The sequence below is a fragment of the Oryza glaberrima genome, chromosome 4 (genome assembly GCF_000147395.1).
Source record: "Oryza glaberrima chromosome 4, OglaRS2, whole genome shotgun sequence".
In the NCBI taxonomy this organism is placed as follows: domain Eukaryota; kingdom Viridiplantae; phylum Streptophyta; class Magnoliopsida; order Poales; family Poaceae; genus Oryza; species Oryza glaberrima.
The window spans coordinates 29,151,176-29,164,247 of record NC_068329.1 but is presented as its reverse complement, the minus strand read 5'-3'; the positions used below and the strand labels follow the sequence as shown (position 1 = coordinate 29,164,247).

General features: G+C 42.2%; 1 protein-coding gene and 1 pseudogene across 1 annotated transcript; one reads left to right on the top strand and one right to left on the bottom strand.

Moving 5' to 3' along the window:
- Positions 1 to 1,066: 1,066 nt before the first annotated feature.
- On the bottom strand, positions 1,067 to 4,502 carry LOC127770953 (receptor-like protein 45; annotated as a pseudogene).
- A 3,437-nt stretch (positions 4,503 to 7,939) lies between these two features.
- Positions 7,940 to 12,075, top strand: LOC127771625 (glycerol kinase). The gene is made up of 4 exons (XM_052297557.1): positions 7,940 to 8,387; positions 9,562 to 9,783; positions 9,859 to 10,852; positions 11,558 to 12,075. The coding sequence occupies exons 1-4, from the start codon at positions 8,257 to 8,259 to the stop codon at positions 11,798 to 11,800; spliced, it is 1,590 nt and encodes a 529-aa protein (XP_052153517.1). The 5' UTR covers positions 7,940 to 8,256; the 3' UTR covers positions 11,801 to 12,075.
- The last annotated feature ends 997 nt before the right edge of the window (positions 12,076 to 13,072 follow it).

The following is a 13,072-nucleotide window of genomic DNA, read 5'->3' as shown; positions in this document are numbered from 1 at the left end:
AATGATCTAAAGTGAACGGTTTTGGTTAGTTAAGAGACGCCGGGTATCTGGTTTTGCGGTTTGAGGACATTTTTGTAACTCAATGATAAGTTCAGGGACCTTCGGTGTACTTTTTCCACAAATTATAATGGTCTGGAAACTATTCTCAGTTGGCCCCTTACCAAAAGGCCTGCGATCGGGCCTATTCATTCGGCCCGCTTGGACTCGCGGGGAATCAGTATTGGGCCTCGAATTCAGATTAACCTTGGCTTGGCCCAACTTGCAAGGCAATCGGCTCGGTTGGCATCTTCTTCCCCTATTGCTGCCCAGCTTGCCGGCCTCACCTCCGCTGCGTCTCCTCCCTTCTCCGCGGCTCTCCGCTCTCTCCTTGCTCCGTTGCTCTCGACACCACAACCACCGGGTCCATGGCTACAGCCAAAGCTAGGTCGTCGTCACTCTTGCCTGGCCCCGCCTCCGGCATCGCCGCTCCTCCACTTGCTCCCGGCAACTACCAATAGCCGCGCAGACAGCAGCGAACCAACCCTAGGGTAGCCACTTCAAGGACCGGAGGAAGTTGGATGGTATGTGATCTGCTTCTTCTCTGTGTTATTGCTGCTCTTGTCTTGGATTATTTCGGTTGGATATCATCCGATATATGCACACACGGCTAATACAGTTTTGGAATCATTCCCCATTTTAACAACCTAACATGTATATTTAGTATTTAATCCTAGATTTTATTTCCATATAAATACATTTGAATTTGAATTATATTTAGAAAATCAGAATCTTCGGGAATGTGAATTGGATTTTGTGGGATCCAAATGGGGCCAACAAGTTTATTTTTGCCATGTCATGGTGAGAAACCATTTTATGAGGTTAGGGCAAACCTGCACTTAAGCGCGCCCTGTGTAAATTGCAGGCTAATATATTCATTCATCTTATAGCAAGCTACATTTCTCAACAGCCATTTACACAACATCGACATTTAGATGACAGGTCCAAAACAAAACATGGACATCAGATTCAAAATTATAGACTCAAGACTTTTAAGCAGTTGGTAACTGGAGACTTGAGACTTCACAATCAGAAATGGATGATAGAAAAATAAACTTCAGATCGTTAATGACCACACCGAAACACCAAATTCCCTGTCGCGATAGTTGCACGCCGTCCGAGTGGATGGAAAAACAAGAAAGCAACGGTGCCCCAAAACGCCAGGACGAATGAGGCAGCACTGACTGCATAGAACACTGGATCATCTGCCATACTGTCTCTTCCTTCCGATGGCAAGTCATCTGCTCCTGAATCTGGAGAGCATATGTTTCCTTTGACATACTCCGAAGATTACTGTTGCCTTGGTAGCTATCCATACCGAACGTGCCGAACTGACCAGAGTTTGGAATACATCCTGATAAGTTGTTATATGCCACAGAGAACACCGCTAACGACGATAATTTGGTCAGCTGCCATGGAATCAATCCACTCAGTTCATTGTGGGAAAGGTCCAAGCTTTCAATCTCGCTCATGTTTGCAAAGCTTGCTGGGATTTGACCAGTGAAGAAATTGTTGGACAGGTTGAGGGATTTGATATGGCTCAGATTCCCAAGCTCCCATGGAATTTCTCCTGACAGCATATTCCCGGATAAGTCGATACCGGACATCAGATCGAAGAAGTTGTAAGCATATGTATATTGTCCCCCTTTTGTAGCAAAGGTGAAGTCTATTGGGTCATGAACAATTATGTAAGCCTCTATTATAACATAAATAAGTAGCAATGGTGAATAATTTTGAGCTGCCGTATCACTCTCACAAGAGATGTTGCCAACACATGGTGGCAGTGAGCCTGAGAGTTTGTTGTGTGAGAAGTCGATTATCCTTGGGCACTTTAGTTTACACAAGTTTGGAGTGATTTGGCCTTCAAAGTCATTCCATCCCAATGAAAGTGTCTTGATTTTATCAAGATGCCGTAACCAATTGAGGTTACCAGTCAACTTATTATGTCTCATATCCAAACACATAAGATTTGATGTGTTGAAAAGATCATCCGAAAAAGATCTGTTCCCCCCCCCTCTCATTTGTTCACGCGTAGTAGTTCCTTCATTTGTTCACGGGTCGCCAAATTCCTTAGGAGATTAGGATTTCTGTTCCCCCCCCCTCCTGTACCCTGTCCCCTTCTCTTTTAAACTGTTTGGCTGTAATTACATTTATTCCTTCTTAATACAAAAATGCGCGTCTCGCGTATTCCCGAAAAAGAAAAGATCATCCGAGATGTTTCCTGATAATGAATTCCCATACAGATTAAGCGAACTTAGAGATGCACTGGCACATCTTGGGATAGATCCTGATAACTTGTTGTTTGAAAGATCTAAAATTTCAATGCTTGCCAAGCTGCAAATTTTTTGAGGGATACTGCCAGTTATATGGTTCCCAGAAAGATCTAGTACCTGCAATTTAGACAGATTCCAAAATGAGGTGTCAAGTTCACCGGACAGGCTGTTATCATGCAAATCCATGATTACTAGTGCTCCTGACAGATTACGAGGCAGTGTTCCTTCAAATTTGTTGTTCTGTAGGTGCATTGCAAACCCGATGGACAGTTTTTTCATCCCACCAAACACCAGACCTCCAAGCTGGTTGTTCGAGGCACTCAAGGTCCACAGCTCAGGAAAATCAGTGAACACACAAGTCGGCATTTCACCAGAAAAATTATTGTTTCATAAGCTCAAGTCCTTCATGTGTTTGATGCTGCACAGTGACATTGGTATTTCTCCATAGAAGTTATTGTCTGACAAATCCAGAGTGGACAAGCTTGGAAATATTGCGCTGAAGTTGGCAGGTAGCTTCCCTGCAATACGGTTGGTAGATATAACAATAGATTGTAGAGCTGTTTGGGGGTGCCATATGGGACTTAGAGATCCAGTTAGCGAGTTATTTCCAAGGTTTAGGTTAACCAGAGTTGCTTCTTTTGTAAAAAGCCAATTCGGCATTCTTCCTGACAAGTTATTGTTTGACAAGTCAAGCTCCTTCAAATGATGTTGTGTGCGTAGAAACTGTGGTTCTGCAATTATGCCTTTGTCAAGACCACAACCAGAGAGAGCTAACTGTTTCAGTTGGAATGGAGGTACCCATCCAGGAATATTGACATCAACAGCTAAATTAATATTCCCTGACAAGTTGATTTCTTCAAGTTTAGTGAGGTTCCTCAGCCAAAAAAATGAGAGTTTACCACTCAGATTGTTCTGGGAAAACCGAAGACCTTTGAGAGACAAAGAAAGATTTGAAGATGGACTTATAGGGATAGGTCCTTCAAACGTATTTCCCGAGAGATCCAACCGTTCAATATGCGGAAGTGAAAGCAAGAAAGTAGAAATGTTTCCAGTGAAGTTATTGGAACTCAAATGCAATTCTCATAGGTTCCTTAGATATCCGAATGCTGTGCAAAGTATGAATACAATGAATCAGTTATAATCAGCATCATAGAAAATCTTGCCCAGATGTTATGATCAAGCATGAAATGTCCATTCTTTTTACCTCGTTCGGTTGGAAGAGCTCCACTCATCCTGTTGTTGTTGAGATTTAATACTTGTAGTGAAACTGGCTCCAAAGATGAATTAATTGGAGTACGTCCTGCTAACGAACTTCCCGAGGGATCAAGGTGAGGTAGTTCAAGTAATGACCCCGGAAGGCTTCCGCTGAATCCGTTGGCACTCAAATTCAGCTCCTTCAGATTCGTAAGATTTTTTAAAACTGCAATAATGTTACAAACATAACAGCACATGTACAAGATGTTACAAATATAATCATCACATGTACAAGATGCTAATTCTTTACTGAACTATGTTCATTCTAAATATCCATTTCTGTACCTGCAGTGGGAACAACTCCACTCATGGCGTTGGAGCTGGCATCTAGGACTTCAAGCGAAACCAGTTCCCCAAGATCTGCGAGGATACTCTCTTGCAACCAGTTATAACTGAGGTTGAGATACTGTAGCTTGGGCAGCTTCAGCCCTACCAAGCCTATGATAGTTTGTCTGAAAATATTAGTCATTGCAAAAGCAAGGAGCAATCTTGGTTATTCAGGATGGACACTGTGCACATACCATCGATATTTAGAGAACTGGGATAGATACTGGACAGATCCAGGAACTGAAGCTCCGGGAATGAGGAGAAGATCGTCGTGTTGAAACGCCAAAACGAGTCACCATGTGCATTTAGCACTTCCAGAGAATCATACAGGTTTGAGAAGTAGAGATGTGATACTCGCCCAGTGATGTTGCTGCATTTGACGCGCTCCCACAAGCAGCAGTCGTCGTCATCGTCGCCGCGCCCCCATGATGGCGGCACCGTGCCGTTTGAGCGCGTCAGAGAGGAGCCAATGTCCATCAGCGCCGTCCTCTCCTCCACGAAGCAGCCATGGGACGTGGAGATATTGGAATCTAGCAAGCATAGCGCAACCAAGAAGAAGAAGAAGAAGAAGAATCTCATCCTGAAATAAACTCCGTCTTCTCCTGCGCTCATCTCTAGCGGGCTGGAGACACCTGAGGATGATCGATCAGTGGTGGATTACTGGATTGCGTCCGTGGTTTTATCATGCTGCTGCGTTTGTCCTGTTTCCATGAACTTGCATGGGTACACACGGCTGGTGAAGCAACTTTTGATTGGACCAGGTTTTCCTGGTCGTACCCGGTCCGTGACTTTTGTGAGTTGACACGCGACGACCCTGTAGCTAGCTTTGTGGTTTTAAAGTTTTGCAGTCTGGGATTCTGGAAGGACAAGTGGGAGTGTGGGACAGCAGGAACGCGGAGATCTCATGATGAGATTATCTGCTTTCGTCGATAACTGAAATTTTAAGGCCAAGTTGGGAGTCACCGGAGCTGATCCCCCTTCTCCCGTGGTGTACGGGCTGGTCGACGTCGTTAATTTCACTTTGGGCTATATTTTATTATCAAAGTTTTACTTTAGACTAGGTAACTTTATCTTTGTTGCACAATGAAGCACCCCAAACCACATCTTCAGTTCTTCTATGACTTTGAGCGAATTGTTAATGACGTGCTAGTAAATTTTCATGTCTAAATGCTTGCCATACCTTTATCGAAAGAACGCTAGACATCACTAGCGTAAAGAGTTATGGTGGTTTATTGTGCAACGAAGGTAAAGTTGTCTAGTCCAAAGTGAAAAGATTGTGTATAGAGTGATCCAAAGTGAAACTTTGGCAATAAAACATGGCTCAAAGTGCAATTCACTCTTTTATTTTTTTGGTTCTGGGTCACCTTCGCGTTGCGTGCCCTCAGCATCTGAGTTTAGGGTCTGTTTGAAAAGCTTCTAGCATCTATACCTTTTTCTAGAATCAGAAAGTCTCTTAAACCGTTTAACTTTTTCTTCAGTTTTTGAGAAGTTGTAGTTATAAGAAATCTAGCTTCTCTAAATTCTCAGAAACTGTCTACCAATCAATTGTTTCTTAGAATTTTAAGCTCCTCAAATTGAGCTTTAGAGATTGAATGTAGCATTGCATTATACATTCTCCGTCCTAGGAAAAGATCATTTATGTCTTTTTTGTTTATCCCAAAATAAATTTATTTTAAGTAATTATTATATTAGATTTCGTGAAAAATAGATAAAGTAATAAATAACTGCATTAAGATTTGGTGAAGTATGCGGTATTTTAGTTTTGTTTTCTAAATTCGTGTTGATATGTGTAAGACGAGCGAAAAAATAAACTTACTTCGATACGGAGGAAGCAACTTGAGCAGATGCAAAGCCCGATCGCATACAGTCAAGTCGCAACTCGCACGTCGCGTCCGTAACGGCGCCTGGAAGCAACTTCGTCTTGGTGCGTTCTGCCAACAACTTGACGATAACCGGGACCTCATAGTTGAAGCCGGGAACGTCGAGCTCGATGGCGTCCGCAACGGAGCCTGCAAGCAACTTGTACAGTCATCTGTACATCCCATTCCCACCAACAACTTACCTGGCACGGTCCTGCAAAATCTCCAAAAGAAATTTTTGGCCCAATCTTCTGTTTCCCCCGGCCTTTTGGGAGCTTCTTCTGTGATTGACTTGGGGCCGGTTACCAGTGGCAGCAATCAGGCTGGACCTGCCACAACGCCTCCTCGGCCCATGAAAGCTTCCTTTTCCAAGAGCAAAGTTGTAACATCAACCGGACCGGACGAACAGGTCCTGCCATGCGATTCCAGCAAAGGACGCAAAGATGCAAGCATCTCAAGTCCGATGGCGAAAACGACAGCGAATAGCGTGTGAAAATAGGTTGAGAGGTTTGATGAGCATTGGTGAAGCCGATTGGTATGGTTTGCGTTGCGCTGACACCAGACTGATTTATTTGCATCAATGATATCAGGTATGCTCTAGTGGTCCTTTTAAGATTGGTTTGATGAAGTGGTTGAAGATTATGACGATTTTTGTCCGTCCTCATACCGTCGTACGTATGCTTGCCCATTTTCTAGTGTGAGCAATTGTTTTTCTTGATGCTGTATCTTAACTTATTAAACAAGCTACTGCAGGGTGCTGGGTGTGTTTAGTTCACGTCAAAACTGGAAGTTTGGTTGAAATTAGAACGATGTGACGGAAAAGTTGAAAGTTTATGTGTGTGTAGGAAAGTTTTGATGTGATGGAAAAGTTGAAAGTTTAAAACTAAGGCTGTGTTTAGTTCCTTCTAAAGTTGAAAGTTTGGGTTGAAATTGGTACGATGTGACTGAAAAGTTGTATGTGTATGACATGTTGATGTGATGGAAAAAGTTGAAAGTTTGGATCTAAAGTTTGGACCTAAATACACCCTAAACTCGGTCTCAATTAGTTTGGACTTTGGAGTGGCACATCACCTCAACTAGAGCCAACTCTGCACCTCGAAATATCAGGCGAGAACTTACCTGTCAATAACCAGGCAGGATTCCTGTCTGTTGATTTGTTATCAGGCTGTGTTTAGATTAAGGTAAAGTTTGGATTTTGGTTGAAATTGAAGATGATGTGACTGAAAAGTTGTGTGTGTATGACAGGTTGATGTGATGGAAAAAGACTGAAGTTTGGATCCAAACACAGCCCCAGTAGCCATGCGCTCCTCTGAACTTGCAAAAAAAGAGGAGAAAATCTGCAACTGAGGCTGTGTTTAGATATAAAGTTTGGACCCAAACTTCAGTTTTTTTCCATCAAATTAACCTGTCATACATACATAATTTTTCAGTCACATCATCTATAATTTCAACCAAAATCTAAACTTTGCGCTGAAATATCCACAAGCTAAAAGGAGATCTCCCAAGTTTCGGATCGTGAACGGAGAACCCGTGCCGCATGCTGACCCTTGACTTTGACTGACAGTGACCGATCCACTAATTAGGCAATTTCCCGCTGTCAAGTATGCTACTTATGATTATCTCCTACTATCTCGTATTTATGAAACACTGACCAATTTGACTGTAACATGTGAACAGGGAAAAAAAAGAGATGCGTCATGCGTATAGGGATAAGTAGTCTAAGAGGAATTGTACAACGGATAATACGAACGACACGTTGCGTGTGCCGGCTCTCTGGCTTGGAGCACAACACCACAATTACTCGTGAGCAAGTTACTACTTGTACCTGTTGTCGCGATCCATGGAGACTAGTAAGGCGTCCATGTGATGTCATTGTTGATGTGCAAGTGCCTGTGCCAATCAGGACACCCAAATTGCCTGTCAATGCACATGCGTCCCAACTCTCCCAAGTCTCCACTTGAGATGGCGTCCTCAGTTCGTCATTATTAGGATAAGATTGTCCGGGAGTCCCTATTCACACCCAGCAAATCGGCGATTACACGAACTAATCTATCATTATCTCTAGCCGTCAGGGCTTTAATACTCTCCATGATTGTCCGCGCGGTTCGCCAGCAGCAGCAGCAACAACCCCCGCAAAATTCCCAGATTTTGTGGGACGCGCACGCGAAAAACTCCTTCCAATCGAAGAGGATAGAGAGCAGTGTGGTGGAGACGTGGAGTGGACAAGGAAATGGGCATTGACTTCCACGCCCACCTTGTTGCCTCCGCTGCGGCGTCGTTGCCTCGCCTCCCCCACCAATCGGATCGGCGCGTCGCCTATAAAATTTCCTCCCAACTCCTAACTGCCCACTCCGATTTGACGCCATCTGCTCGTCTGCCTCCTCCCCGATTTCCTCTCCTCTCTCTCTCTCCCTCTCTCCATCCCTCCCGGCGTCCAATCTGTTCTGCTTCTCGCTGCGCCCCCGGAATTGTGGTGAGGTTTTGTGAGGGTGTGGGGGAGGAGGAGGATGGCGGAGGAGGTGTATGTCGCGTCGATCGACCAGGGCACGACGAGCACGCGGTTCATCGTCTACGACCGCCACGCCAAGCCCGTCGCGTCGCATCAGCTCGAGTTCAAGCAGCACTACCCGGAGGCTGGGTAAGTGTGCTGAACTACTAATTAGTGATGCTCTTTACAACGATGTGATATTTCGGGTGGAGATTGGCATTAGCATGGGATTATGATGTGATCTGTGTGATGGATTCTGGGGCTGAATGTACTGCTCGATTGGTTGACCTGGATGGAATTGAGGTGCTGTTAGTTTTAAAGATGCTACCTTTTTGTGGTGGTTGTGATTCATTTTGTTTTGTTTGTGGAGGTTCATAGTAGTAGTACTGTTAATTGCTTGTTGCTGTATCAGGTTTTCCATTGCCGTTTATTTTGATGGCTTAATTGTCAAATTAGGATTATAATATGTGATGCCAGAAATAGGATATTTTGCTCTCCTTTATTTATTTTTTGCACATATCTCTATAATTTTCTAGTGCTAGATAATAACCATCAATGCACACCCTTATGGCCTTTTATGTTTCACAACAAAGCTCCTTTCCTCCTCCTTTGAACGATTGAGATTTAAGCTATATAGTGCCAAACAAATTCGGAATATGATAAGGATAGGTTCATATTTTTCTACATGATTATCATGTTAAGTGTTGCTTGCTTTCTTACTGAGTTAATGGAGTCGCAAAAGTCTAGTCTTCTTGATTTTGAGCTATCATCTGGGGACAGGGGTACTTAAATCTATGGCGCCTTAAGGATCAAGCTCTTTATCTGCTTGAGTAATTTGTTTCCTTGACAATTGATCTGTGACCATCATAACTTGTGCTTTGAAATTTGACTTCTCAATGCTGTATTCATGAAGAGATGTCTGATTAGCCTGAGTTACTTTAAATCTATTAAAATTTTAATAATTACCTTGATGCATTTTAAGGGGGGCAACTTCTTTATTGTCCACATGAGTATACATTTCTTGCATGAATAGTAGAAAATTTAGAATCCTGTTCTGTTGTTTTGTTGATTTGTGCAAGGAGAAACCGACCAAACTGAGGCGTGCCTTATGCTGTGACATTCTATTGTCTCTGTTTCTGGTCAGTGGTCAGACTCACTGTAGCATGTTCTCTTTAGTGCCACATATATGTGCGATGCACTGAAAAATTCGTCTTGAATTTTTGTTGATGTTTGATACCACTTTACTTTGCCTTTTAGAGACAACTTATGATTTTGCTTTACTTATTTGTGAGTTGTGACTCTGTCTGCTGGTATGAATTAACAGATGGGTTGAGCATGATCCTATGGAGATTATGCAGAGTGTGAAGATATGCATGGCGAAGGCACTTGACAAAGCTGCAGCTGATGGTCATAATATGGATGTTGGACTGAAGGCCATTGGTATTACAAATCAGAGGGAAACCACTGTTATGTGGAGCAAATCCACAGGCCTTCCTCTATACAATGCCATTGTATGGATGGATGCTCGCACAAGCCCCATTTGCAGGTCTTCCCTTTGTCCATCATGTTTGACATATCAGTGTTATATAGTGCAGTTTTCTCATAATGTTTGACCTTTCAGGAGATTGGAAAGTGATCTTTCTGGTGGTAGAACCCACTTTGTTGAGACATGTGGATTGCCAATCAGTACCTATTTCAGTGCTTTGAAGGTGTTATGGTTGATCGAAAATGTGGATGCCGTCAAGAATGCAGTCCGAGCTGGTGATGCCTTATTTGGCACAATTGACACCTGGTTAATCTGGAACCTCACAGGAGGCATTGGCGGGACAGATCGTGATGGAAATAAAGTATTTGGGCACCATGTCACGGACTGCTCCAATGCATCTCGCACAATGCTTATGAACCTGAAGGCACTTGACTGGGACAAACCAACACTTGAGACGTTAGGAATTCCTGCTGAGATATTGCCCAAAATTATCAGTAACTCGGAGAGAATTGGTGTGGTTGCCAATGGGTTTCCCTTGGCGGGCGTCCCTATTGCTGGGTGCCTAGGAGACCAGCATGCTGCAATGCTTGGGCAGCTGTGCCAGAAAGGTGAAGCCAAAAGCACCTACGGAACTGGTGCCTTCATTCTTCTCAACACAGGGGAGGAGCCTACCCAATCCTCCCATGGTCTTCTTAGCACGATTGCTTATAAGCTTGGCCCAAGCGCACCCACTAATTATGCTCTAGAAGGCTCCATCGCAATTGCTGGTGCCGCAGTTCAGTGGTTGAGAGACAGCCTTGGAATCATTAGCACAGCAGCTGATATTGAAAAGTTGGCTGATACTGTGCAGGATTCAGGTGGAATATACTTTGTTCCAGCATTCAATGGGTTGTTTGCACCATGGTGGAGGGATGATGCAAGAGGCATATGTATAGGAATCACACGGTTCACTAACAAGGGGCACATTGCTCGAGCAGTGCTCGAGAGTATGTGCTTTCAGGTGAATGATGTCCTCAGCTCCATGCACAAGGATGCTGGGGAGGCAGGAGAAGTGAAGAGTGCAGAAGGGGAGTTCCTGCTGCGCGTTGATGGTGGTGCTACTGTCAACAATCTTCTCATGCAGATCCAGGTAATAATCCTTCTCACGAGATTTAAAAAGAATAATAAATACTCTGCTAGCTTTTCCATTGGAACAGTGGAACATTTACTATCACGCAGATGCGAAATTTCTGGGTTGATGAGCAACTACGTTTAAGAGTAAAATAATTCAAATAGGTTATCAACGTTGATGTTACCACCACCTGAAATGTTCATGCTTATAGTTGTGCTTTTGACTTGGTGAAAATGAATGAAATGCAAGATGTTGGCTCTTTGTGTCCCTCTTTCTATTTAAGGTTAACCAAAGCACCAATTGTTACCTTTTGCACATAATGACCTCGTACTTCTGTGAATCATACTTGACATGATTGCAGCCACATCTGTACAGCACTATGCTATCAATCTCAAACAGGAAAAAAATATATAAGTACTGTCTTCATCTGTAAACAAAACAGTAGTGCTATGAACTGTTATTTCAAAATTCACTATCTTATTGATAACTGATCTTTGGCTAATTTACTTATATCCTCCTACAGTACAGCTTACTGAAATTAGAAGCTTGAGCTAATTAGTTAAATCCTCTTATAGTATTGCTTACTGAAATTGTCTTGAAAAACAATCTTTTTAAATGCACTGGGTGTAATTGTAGCTGTAGCTTAGTGAAACGTTTCTCTTTGCAATTGTAAAATCTCTCCAAATTCCCATAAGATCACTGATTTTGCATGCACACCTGCAGGCTGATTTATTGGGTAGCCCTGTTGTCAGACCTGCTGACATTGAGACAACTGCCCTTGGAGCTGCGTATGCAGCTGGATTAGCTGTTGGAGTCTGGTCGAAGGAACAAATTTTCGCTGGTTTGCACAAGGAGAACACCAGAGTCTTCCGCCCGAAATTGGATGAGGCCCACAGGAGGAAGAGAGCAGACTCCTGGTACAAGGCCGTTTCAAGATCATTTGATTTGGCTGACCTTTCTCTTTAGAATGACGAGGGATTTGTGAATTACTTCTGGATTGTATAAGGTGCTTAGCACTTGTTATGTCCATGAATAAGTTGGTCAATGGAACATCCTTCAAAAGAACTAGTTGATTCCCCGCGCTTTGCTGCTGGAATTATTAAGTAATTTTCAATATACTTTTTTAACAATTGAGATAGGAGTAAAAAGAAAAAAATAATGAAATGTCAGTGTTTATTCAGTACTTATCCTGAAACAAACAAATGATGCCTGCGCTTTAATGTGGAACATGTTGATGAGTATATGTTAAATATTATAAAAATGATAGATAGATTTATTAAAATATTGTAAAAATGATGTAAGAGATGATGATTGGATATGTTTGTATGTTGATTTGTAAAATTAAATAGATTGTAGATGATATTGCATATTTTTATGAGGTTAAATATTTTATTATTGCTAGTGGGTGATGATGTAAAATGGTTGTATGTTAAGCTTTGGATTGAGTGGGTTGTAACTTTATGAAAAAGCTTTGGAGTGAGTGGGTTGTAACTTTATGAAAAGTATAGATTTATCTTCTTGGTATTTATGGCAGAATCAGATCATATTGTTACAATCACAAATTTAAAATATCACCAATTTCCACCTTTTGGTTTTGATCGTGTTGTGAACATGTAGTTTACAGTCATGCACACGTCTCCTGGAGCATACAAATGTTTGCATTGTCACTATATGGAGATGTAGCATTAAGAAATTCCAATAATTCATGTACAAATTCTGACGGGCGAACACTTCAGACTTCGGAGCGAGACAAAAGAAAGACTATTAATCAGAGTTTGAAGGAATCTCTTATGAGAACCCCCTAATCCTTTTTCCATAGTAGTTATTGCAACGGATACGGAAATAAAAGAGTTTATGTTGTGTTGTTTTGAGATATCGACTTAAAAAGAAACTTATCTCAAACTATCGATATGTGGAAGAGTGCATTATTATCGATGTGAATTAGTTTTTAAAGTAGTTAAGATATACTATTTAGAAGACACTGAGCAATAATTGCTATAAAGAGTCAGATCAATGTGTTCGATGTTGGATTATCAAGCCTACATCTTACAATTAGTGCTATCGACCTAAGTCTTGATAAGCATATGTTCGATGTTGCATTATTGCATATGCTCGATAGTACTAAATAGGGGGTGTTTAATGCAGTGGTGTAAAGTTTAGCGTGTCACATCGGATTTTATATAGGGTGTCGTATAGGGTGTTCGGGTACTAATTAAAAAAGCTAATTATAGAATCCGT

Bases quoted from the DNA above. Each gene is read 5' to 3' on its own strand.
- LOC127771625 (XM_052297557.1), top strand. From the start codon at position 8,257: ATGGCGGAGGAGGTGTATGTCGCGTCGATCGACCAGGGCACGACGAGC. The intron at 9,784-9,858 runs GTCTTCCCTTTG...TTGACCTTTCAG, and splicing joins CGCACAAGCCCCATTTGCAG to GAGATTGGAAAGTGATCTTT. The intron at 10,853-11,557 runs GTAATAATCCTT...GCACACCTGCAG, and splicing joins ATCTTCTCATGCAGATCCAG to GCTGATTTATTGGGTAGCCC.